Raw genomic sequence first — 10,726 nt, forward strand, 5'->3', positions numbered from 1 at the left:
CGTCTGCAGATAATCCCATCAGCAGGACAAACTGGCGGACCCAAATGGTTTCTGACAGAACCCGTGTACTGGAGGTGTAGGCTGATAAAGTAAAGCCGTCAGCTGAAGGGAAAACACTCTTACCTTCTGGTCGACACCTGAAGTTAAAGGAGGATACCGGGAAATACACCATCAGGGTAGATATCATGACTAGGCTACCTGCATAAATATGCTGCTGAAACAGCTGTGACCCATTGACATTTTGAGGTGTGCTGCAACTTTTAAATCTTGCGAGTTGTATTCTTGCACCTCGATGGAACGGATTTGATTACCCGGTACATCCCACAGAGGCTTTGATTGGATTGAGATGTGGGGGGAGTTGGAGGTCAAGTCAACACCTTGAACCTGTTGTGCTTTCTCAAAACAGAAAACCAATACAAACAACCTTACATTATGGTGGAGTACACTGTCTGGATGCAAGAGGCAACAGTACTAAGGCCTAATCCACAGGTAGGAGGGAATCTGAGAAAACAAATACATTTTGTCCATTGTTTTCACCACGGGACATCTTTTTAAGTCAGCAAATTTATCTTTTTATAAGCCCTGGAGACTTTTTAAGTCAGCAAGGCAACCCAAAAGTTCACATCAGCAGGTGTATAAAGGGAGGTGCTGTGTCACTTTGTTCTCCAGTAAAAAGAAAACACCTCTTTTACCACTTTTGAAGAGACTTTAAACAGCAGGATATAGCTATATCTTAACAGCTATAATGGAACATATTAGTTGATTTTAGAAAACCCTAACTATAACCACTCTGTACCTAGTTTGGGCCGACACAATCAGATTCAAATAAAGTCTGCATTCTGGTTCAGGCAAATTCATACTAAATCTTAATCAGATTCAGGTTGAAAAAATGCTGAATTGTTTCCAGTTCAAGCCAATTACAGTTGATTCCAACAAAATCAGATTCACATTTATTCCAGTTTAGGCCAATTAATTATATTATTGCAATTGCAACTCAATGACACTATGATTTCAACCTCGTGGAACAGTTTTCATCCAGGACAGCTATATATCACAATGCTACACACTGAAACCATATATATCATTTTCTACATCTAGGCTTTTGCATTTTTGCTTACGTTAAAATTATTGCAGACAAATTAACATTTTCTTACAATGGAAAATGTTGCAACATTGCAACACAAAGAATTAGCATTTAAAAACCACAGTATTTGCATTGTCCATAGCTAAAGGACTATATCTATCTAATGACTTTTACTAAAGAGTAGACTTTGGAGCACCCACTTATGGTTTTAATTAATTTATTGAATGTGACTACATATCGCAACATATTTTTTGTTATTTTAGTTTTCTATAAAATTAAAATTTTGTTGTAACTTGAGTATTTTTTAATTGACAATAAAAATTTGTGCCTCACCAATTCAAGTCACCTCAAATTGCTTCATTTTTGGCTCAATGCTTTCAGGTTTGGTCATTTTAACAAAAGCTGCATTAAATCTTATTAGTGAAATTTAGGTTAGATTTTCTGCAATTGTAGATTATAAATCTAGCTACAATTTATAAGCCATAAAACGTCCTTTCTGAAGAGAACCAGAATTTAAAAACAGACATAAAACACTGCTGTAATTTTCAACTCTAGTTTGTGACAAAAAATAAAATCCAGCTAAACAGAAAAGTAAATGCAGGACTAAGAGTTCCCCTAATAAATGAGATGGTTTATTATTTTACAGCAGCTCTGTGAACTCTGCTAACAGTAAGGCAGTGATATACAGCTTCCTTTCATGAATAAACAGTTAACAGTGGTGTTAGTTGCTGATTAACAAACAGTTGAACTCTTTCATGGAAGAAGTGTTCATGTAGTTTTCCTGTGAAGAAGTCAGTGATTGTACTTTCCCTGCCTTTAAATTCCAGCTCTGAAATACAAGTGCATCTCAATAAGTTAGGATATCACTGAAAAGCTTTTTTTTTTATCAGTATTCATTCAGGATTTGTTTGCAAATCCTGAATTGCACTGACACCTCCAGTCTGTTTCTGCTGAGTTGTCAAGGAAGTCAGACTTTAGCAGAGTTGGCTTTGGTGCCTCATCTTATAATTTTTTTGATTTTTATTGTCAGGGTGAATTTGGAGGCCAATCAAGCAGAGATGCTGCGGTATTAAAATCAGGCATCGATACATCTGGCATTTACATAAAGCTCACCAGCAGAGGGCAGCATGTAGCGTTTCAAAACTTTCAAATGGATGTACTGACTCAAAAGTACTACAAAGTTTTGTAGACCTGCACTGATTTTGGACTTCAGAAAACACAAATGAGCAACAGAGACTTCAACCATCTTGGATCCTATGCCTCCCCGACTCTTCATCAAGACTCTAGGAAACCAATTTAAAAAAGAAATGTTTGGAAAAAAAAATTACTGTTCAATATTTCTTACGGACATTGCAGATTACATATAACTAGTACTTTATACAAGCTAAAATATGCCGAGAATCATTTATGTTTAAGTTACACTAAAAGACATTGAGGACAAAGTTAGACATTCAATTCCAACAAAAACCTTTATTGGCATTCATTTGATGCAGTTACAAGACATTTGAGGTACACAGAATGCGATTCAAAAGATTTCTTAAGAAGCCATTAACTGCCCCTTAACCCTTCTCTTAGCGTCCCACTGGGCTAGTTTTTCAAAGCAAGCAAGACCAATTCAGTGGATAAACCACAGAAGGAAGGTTGACATTGGGACACAGAAGAGAAGGAAGGGTGAAGAGGATAGAAGACAATATGTACAGCACATGTAGGGAAGTAGAGGTCACAGACAGGAGAGGATGGATGATCTGCCACACCTGTGAGCTTACAAACCGGCAAACGGCAGCGAAGGGTCGAGCCCCGGAACTGCACCGGGCACTCAGCACCGCAACACGCCACACCATGTCACCACCGCACTGCACCGCATCTTAACAGCTAACCAGCATTACTCAACTGCTACACAACTGCGCCTAGTGCACAAAAGATACACAAGAAAGAAGGTTAGAGTCATAGGAAAGCAACTTGAACTAGACAGAAAAAAAGCAGAAACAACAAAATGTTGCTGGATTAAGCAAATCACAAATTTAAATGGCTTTTATGACGCTGTACACTAAGCCATTTCCCTCCCCCAGTATGAGTGGCAATACAGCTGTAAATACTGCAAACAAAGAGACATCATTTCCTACATCAATTTTTCAAATAAGTTTCATATTCAAAAATGAACAGAGCCTGCTGAAAATTATATTTTGTTTCAGAGGAATTTATTACAAATTCAATGAAAAAGCCCACCCCAAAACGGTAAATTAAAAAATACCCCATAAATCCCTTTCAATATACTCAGCTTTACAAATGATGTCAAAGTTACAGAATTTGTCTCAACAGATTACAAAGGAACTTAAACATTTAAAACATTTTAGACCAAGATCCAATTAACCTTTCAGTCTGCATTCAGTGGTAATAGTGGAGTATTCTTGCCAAAAAGTGAGGCTGTTCCAGATGTCCTCAAAGGCTCAATGCAAGATCTGGAAGGAAAAACAGAACTTAAGTCACCAAGAGCAAAAAATAGACGCTGGTATCAATTCCTGCAGCTGATCTGAATATTTATTGCATGATCTCTGTCCTGACAGTTAAGAAATCCTAGGTAAACATTTTACTCAATAACTCACTTCCTTATTTTACATGTTTCCTGGCCCCAATTCTTCCCACACTAGCTCTAACAAGGGTCTTGCACCCGGGCATATTGGGAAAAACAAACCTCGGGGTCGGCTCCCTTTATGTGAGGCGGCGGAAACCACAGGCACAGGTGGGTAAACTGCTCAGTGCATCTGCCTGTGTGCCCCGCGAGAACGTACCTCACCACACCACCTCATACACCAATTGACAGCCCGAACCACCGCCATGACGACCTGCTTCATAGCAACCACCGTTGCCTCGGTGACCTGCTCCTTAGCAACTGCAATGGCTCTCAGCAACAGGCAGGTCACATGGGCGGGTCACACACTAACTGCTCTCACACTGCAACACCCCCATCTCCTCCTCCTCTCTTTGCAAACAGGACTCAGCAGCTTGGAGGAAAGAATTCCACATTTAGGTGAACGGTTTGAGTAAGCATCCCACATCCCAACCACCCGCCTCCCAGCCCAAACATCAATACAAATGTGAGCACCCCATTTTTATCATATCATGATGCTTTTTAAACCAAATCTCCTACTGCCTGTGTGTACTTTAAATTGGCTGGGAAATAAAGTTTCAAAATAAAGCACACACAAAGCTAATACTAGACATTTAACAAAGTTCTAACAGCATTCTGCAGACTTTGCCACTTGCGTGAAGCGTAAAGCCTGCAGAACACAAATTTAAGAAATAACATTTCAATAGATAAAGAATAAAATAAATCAACCCTTCCCCTGAATACCGTCATATTGCGTCCGCATTTGGGTTAAGGCTCTGCTTCATTGTTTCCTGGTGATTTAGGTCCACTCTTGGACTTAGACCTGGATCGGGACTTTGACCCCCTGTTGGAACCCGGGGTTCGACTCCTCGACTTGGACTTGGACTTGGACCTGGAACGGGATTTGGATCTGGAGCGAGACCGTGATCTGGAAGGAGACTTCGACTTGCTCCGCCTCGGCGTTCTGGACTTGGATTTGGACTTCGACTTGGACCTGGACCTCGATCTGGACCTGGAGTAGGAACGAGACCTGGAGCGGCTGTAACGGTTACGGCTCCTGGATCGCGAACGGCTTCTGCTCCTGGAGCGGCTGCGGCTTCGTCTGCGACGGCGGGGACTAGTTGAGCGACTGTAGATGCACACAAAATGACAAGGCATAAAAAAGTGAAACCAAACAGCAACAGAAAAGCAGCAATGCTGCAATCTGCCAGCTACACCTTTTGCTTGATATTACAAATATACATCCCTTAGGTTTTACTGTTTTAACAAAACAAATACTGTTATCAGTAAATATTTCAACTTTCTCAACCAGAGACTTGATAAGACTTTGATATTTGAAGATCTTAAAAGTATAACTGAAGAAATTAACTTGAGCTGGAAACCAAGCATGATGTGGTTGACATGCCTTTTTATACAAGCATATCAATGTATTTGGTGAATTAAAAAAAAACATACAAAAAAATTATTTTCTGTTAGCTATTGCTGGTGTTTTTTTTATTCAACAGTCTGCAGGAAGACAAAAAAAAATTCCATCATGAATGCTACAACAGTAACTATTTAGTGTTTAAATACAATTTATTGTTAAAATAATCTTGTCCCTACTCTTTTCAGAAGTAAGGCTTTTTTCTAAGATACAGTTATTATAATAAAAGGAAACTATGACATTAAAGCCTAGTATTTCAATATAATATAAAGTAATTTAAAATGCTTTGAAGCATGTTAAAACCATTTTATATGCTCTCGATATAATTGTTTTTATGAACCTACTGAAAAAAAAAACTTGGAACCACGCTGCTCTGAGCTATGTGACCACGTGCCCATTCGAGCACATGTACAACAAAAACACTATGCTACACCTATATTCAAAATTACCTCCTGCTTCTTCGTCCGTAGCCTCCGTACCTGCGCGGTGGAGCACCTCTCCGGCTGTACATCGAGTCCGGCGGCCGTCCGTAGCGGGCCATCTGAACCCGCAGCTCGCGCCCGTCGAGCAGCGCGCCATCCATGGCGTCCATTGCGTCTTCAGCGTCGCGCTTGTCGAGGAAACGCACGAAGGCAAAACCGCGGCTCTCTTTGGTGTACCGGTCCCGGGGAATGTACACGTCCCCCACCCGACCATACTTCTCAAAAACTCGTCGGAGAGTTTCGGGAGAAGTTCTGTAAGTCAGGTTGTCCACTTTGAGGGAGGTCATCCCTTCGACGTCTGGCGGCGGCCTACCGTAACTCATTTTTCTTGGTCGTTTCCAAGCAACGAAGCGAGGCTCCTAAGACTGAAACTGTGAGGCCTCTATAGCCTAATAAAAAATATTTTTGACTTCAAAATGGCAAGAAGGTTAACCTCCGCCAAATCAATCTAAGTTATGAAAATACAACCACTCGGTGGTTGTCTAACCGCGCTGCTTTTCACGTGAAATGGCGGCAGTGCAGCTTCCTTTTCCTTTTTTCTTTGCGCCCGTGTTGGCCTCCTCTGATTGGCTATTTAGCAATCCGCCTCTTTCTGTGTAATTATTACACTGCCCCCTGTTGAGTAGGAGTGCATAACATAAACCGTAGAAGTGTACCGCTTTGTTTTGTCTGAAGTAATTTAGTTTAGTCAATTTAGACCTTTTTCGATTTTCTTGTGTATCCTTTCCTATCCTGTTACTTTATTATTATTATTTAGTTTTAATGACTACACAACTACAATGGTATTTCATTCCTTATGCTTCCTATTTTATACTTAAATAAAAGAAGTTAAGCCTTTTACTAACTCCTGCCATTTCTAGTAAAGTAGGTTTAAATGTGGTGAATGATGTTTTAATGAATATTTATAAGTTTAGATGTCCTACTTACATAAAATTAATTATTTTTAGAATTACATCTGTCTGAACTTACCAGATTTACCTAAAAGGTTCCCATACAGAAAAAATGACCAAGTAAGTTTTGGTTTTAATTGATTTTTGTGAACTTACACTTATAGACCACTAGGTGACAGTGTAGGAATCAGTATACTAGATTCCAATGAAGTGGTTTACATTCAAAGAAATTATCAACACACTCAGATCCAAGATTAACGGTTTTTGATTATCTGTCCACTGTAGCGACTTCTAGTCATTAAGGAGTTAATTATCGAGTTATTCTCAAGAAGTCGATATGATTTTATTAAGGTGTTTTAAACTTTGCCTGTGTGATATGGTCACTGACCTTTATAGGAAAAATGAATTATGGTTTTTCAAATTCATTTTAAACCACAAAAGCACATTGGTAAAGACACATAATAAAAAATGACAATGGAAAGTTGAGAGAAAGGAAAAAGTGGGGTAGCAAAAAAGAGCATACATAACAGCAGTTAACCGCAGTCTAGATAATGGTTCAAGAACCACAGGAAGCTGTATCCAGGTCTTTGGGGTGTAACTGTTGCATCCATATCATTAAGCCAAAATGGCCATCAGCTTCTTTTTTTTTTGATTGACACCCATTTCAATCAATTGTGCTGGTCTACGCTCTTTCCATAACCAATTAAATTCATCATATCCAATTAAATTCACCTCCATATCCAATTAAATTCACCTTGTACTTGATTCACCACATGAATCAAGTACCACTTAACATGTTAAATATTCAGAGTGTTACCTTCACACAGAGAGATCAAGCTGCTGCATATGCTTCAAAGAATTGAAGGACTGCATCTATGCATTTTACAGGTGTATTTAGGGGGGCAGGAATGTTTGGAGGCTGGCCACTCCAGAATCATAGGCATTCTCAAAAGCTCCTTTTTTCCTTGTTTGTTTTGTTTTTCAGTTCATGTAAAATGCTGACAGAAGCTGGACAGTTACTCAGTGGTCCCAGGCCTGAATAGAACCCCATAGTGTACTGTGAAGAGGAAGATGACACCAGACCCAACAATGCTGACAAGATGAAGGTCACTGCAAAAGCAACCTCGGATAATCACCTCCATGCAATGCCCTATTGATGCTGCAATTCTAACAAACTCTGCAGATAAGTATTGAGTGCATGCACTGTGTATTACATGGAAATGTCCATGTTTTATTAATCTGTAATGATCACACTATCTTACATTTAACATTTTACGTAAAGATCTTCATATCTTTAACAGCACTACACTGAAAAAAATAAGTCTTTGGATTAACATAAAAAAATCATGGAAAGATTTTCCACCTGATTACTTTGCTTTATTTCAGCACTATGTAATTTTGTTACTCCGATTTAAAGGAAATGTGTTGGTTCAACTTAATTTATTAAGGTTATTCCAATTTAAAGGAAATGTGTTGGTTCAACTTAATTTATTAAGGTTATTCCAATTTAAAGGAAATGTGTTGGTTCAACTTAATTTATTAAGGTTATTCCAATTTAAAGGAAATGTGTTGGTTCAACTTAATTTATTAAGGTTATTCCAATTTAAAGGAAATGTGTTGGTTCAACTTAATTTATTAAGGTTATTCCAATTTAAAGGAAATGTGTTGGTTCAACTTAATTTTTGTGGTTGATTCAACTTATTTACTTTAGTTGGACCCAATGTAATTTAATAGAGCCAGCCTAACTAATTTTACACTGATACCTTCACACTACTTAATTAAGTTGATCCAACTCATGAAAATTAAGTTAGCTGAACAAACATGCTTCATGCTGAAAGAAAGCTATATAATCGTGTGGAAAATCTTTCCATGATTGAATTATGTTAAATCAAAGACATTTTCTTAAGTGCTATTAAATGAAGTGTTTTAAGACCACACTGAAAGAAGAAAGAACACTCAACAATGAGAAAAAGTACAACATGAACTGTATTTTCAAAATTGTTATCCATTTTCTTTTTACACAGCACAAAAAACAGCTGAGTTGAAAGTTGAAATAAACAACAAAAGGTCAGTTTTGTTTTTCCAGAAAAAAACTGGGCTGTGTTTAGCATAGATCAAATTCTTAACAACATAAAAAGTGTCAGTAAGTTCGCTCAACTTTGCGAACTGTAACAGTTAAAATTTAGTTTTCGACTGCAGTCTTTGGAAAAACATGTAAAGATAGATTGCTCAAGTTGTTCATCACTTCCACCCCGTCCAGGAGAATCCCAACATCCTCAATGGCATCGCCAGGCTCTGCACTCTCCGGTCGGATAACATATTCCACAGACGGTCTCGGCCATTTGTGCACCTTGATGATGAGAACATGGGTGGGGTTTTGGAGGGGAGAGATTTCACATCCCATTAAATAAAAAAATAACTTTACACTTATTTGGCTGACTCAACAACAGCTAAGGTCCATCAAAGACCTGTCTGTGTTAATTGTGAGTCCAGTGGTAAGATTTACCATTTAGAAAAGGTACCATATTTTCTACATTTTCACAAAAATCGTCTTATAATCCGGTGCACCTTGTGGTGCGGAAAATACGGTATATTGTCTCATATGGAAAAACATGAAGAGAAGGGATGAATCCCAAATAGGCCCCATATTCCATGGCCTGTTCTCCTCAATTGAAATGACAGTCTGAGGATCCACCACACAGACTGTCATTCTAAACTAGTCCTACTTATGTGCAAACAAAGCCCTGACTCTGTACACAAACCAAACATCTTATACATGAAGAACCTGTCTTATTTCCTGGATGGAGGAAATGTCATGACTATGTGTGGTAGTTATTTCCAAATAGATCAGTACTAACATCTTAGGTAAAGTTACTTAATATTTTTGTCTGCATATGAAACAATGCTGTTAGAAAAAAAGGTTCCTCTGACTCAAATTTAATACTTTTTATTATTAATAAATTAAGAATCTGTGTTACGATAGAAAGCCACAAAAGTGTGTGTGCATCCAATGTCCACTCTGCATTTACCTACATAATAACAGTACTGAAATTAAATAATAATAATAATAATAAAAAAACATTTAAATAGACTTATGTTTGGCCCCAGTGTTTAAAATCCACTAAACCTCAGACTTCAGAGTTTGTATGGCACCAGATGCTGAATTTACATCAGTCCAACTTTTTTCCAGGGAGTTTTAACAACCTGAGGAGGAGCAAAACTGTGACATTTATGGGGTCCGTTTTTTGTCTTGACAGCAGCTTTGTGACCCTTACACTGCTTCATGTGATGTTAGCATGATTTGAGTACATCAATTACATAGAAACGTGACCGAACATAGAAAAAAATGTTTTTTTTAAAAAGTCTGATGATATTAATTTGCATCTTTTTATTTCGATTTTTATTTTGATTTAGACGGATGAAAATAGACTGAATCTTACCTTTTTCAAATTAAGCAGATCCAAATCAGGAATCTTCCCGCTTCTCTTGAAAGAACAGTTTGAAGTTTTCCCAGACACAAGATCTCGCGTGATCTCGCTAGCATCTCGCGTGATCTTCCGTAATTTCGCTAGCATCTCGCGTGATCTTCCATAATTTCGCTAGCATCTCGCGTGATCTTCCGTAATCTCGCCAGTGTCTCGCGTGATCTCCGGGTCTCGCTAGACCCTCTTCGGCGGGAGATTAGTCTGACTACATTGAATCACGTTGTCTCAACTTGAATACATTTTATTAACGCTAGGTTGTTGAATTTTATGTTTATTTGACGTGATTTTGTCATATTTGCCTTTGAAATATAAAATAATTCTGTTAAACATGTTATTTTTTATAAATGCAATAACCACTTCAATTCAGTTGTGCTTTGACACAAGCATGGAGCAAGCAGGCAATAAATGTTAGAAAAAACGCTGATTAATTACCAGCTAACCATCACTTCATGTGATGTTAACACATGTTAGCCATTGACATGAGCACATAAATTACATAGTGTGAAGGTATCACTGTTAAATAAGTTGGTTTCAACTAAATTTGCATTCATCTTAATCAAGTAAAGTCAATTATTTGGTCCAAAACATTGCAAATTAGTTGGTCTGGTTCTATTAAATTACATTGGGTCCAACTAAAGTAAATAAGTTGAATCAACCACAAAAGTTAAGTTGAGCCAACACATTTGCTTTAAATTGAAGTAACAGAATTACATAGTGCTGAAATAAAGCAAAGTAATCAGGTGGAAAATCTTTC

The 10,726-nt window shown here is 38.0% G+C and overlaps 1 protein-coding gene and 1 long non-coding RNA gene across 4 annotated transcripts; both read right to left on the reverse strand.

The window, feature by feature from the left end:
- Positions 1–2,534: 2,534 nt before the first annotated feature.
- Positions 2,535–6,133, reverse strand: srsf2a (serine and arginine rich splicing factor 2a). Of its 3 annotated transcripts, XR_015766370.1 has the most exons (4): positions 5,565–6,130; positions 4,437–4,821; positions 3,456–3,543; positions 2,535–2,991 (listed from the first exon to the last, which is right to left on the reverse strand). XR_015766370.1 is itself a non-coding variant. In XM_088016531.1 (3 exons), the coding sequence occupies exons 1-2, from the start codon at positions 5,918–5,920 to the stop codon at positions 4,461–4,463; spliced, it is 687 nt and encodes a 228-aa protein (XP_087872657.1). In that variant the 5' UTR covers positions 5,921–6,133; the 3' UTR covers positions 2,535–3,543; positions 4,437–4,460. The 3 variants fall into 3 exon arrangements, 2 of the variants coding, with proteins under 2 accessions (XP_087872657.1, XP_014858565.1); XM_088016531.1 differs by having other exon boundaries at positions 2,535–3,543; positions 5,595–6,133; XM_015003079.2 differs by having other exon boundaries at positions 2,535–3,543.
- Positions 6,134–8,455: 2,322 nt separating this feature from the next.
- LOC148153707 (uncharacterized) lies at positions 8,456–10,450 on the reverse strand. Its single transcript, XR_015761495.1, has 2 exons — positions 9,928–10,450; positions 8,456–8,837 (listed from the first exon to the last, which is right to left on the reverse strand). It is a non-coding gene; the product is annotated as an uncharacterized LOC148153707 (long non-coding RNA).
- Positions 10,451–10,726: the final 276 nt, after the last annotated feature.

The sequence above is a fragment of the Poecilia mexicana genome, unplaced genomic scaffold (genome assembly GCF_051168715.1).
Source record: "Poecilia mexicana isolate PSO_F unplaced genomic scaffold, ASM5116871v1 scaffold_19, whole genome shotgun sequence".
Lineage (NCBI taxonomy): Eukaryota > Metazoa > Chordata > Actinopteri > Cyprinodontiformes > Poeciliidae > Poecilia > Poecilia mexicana.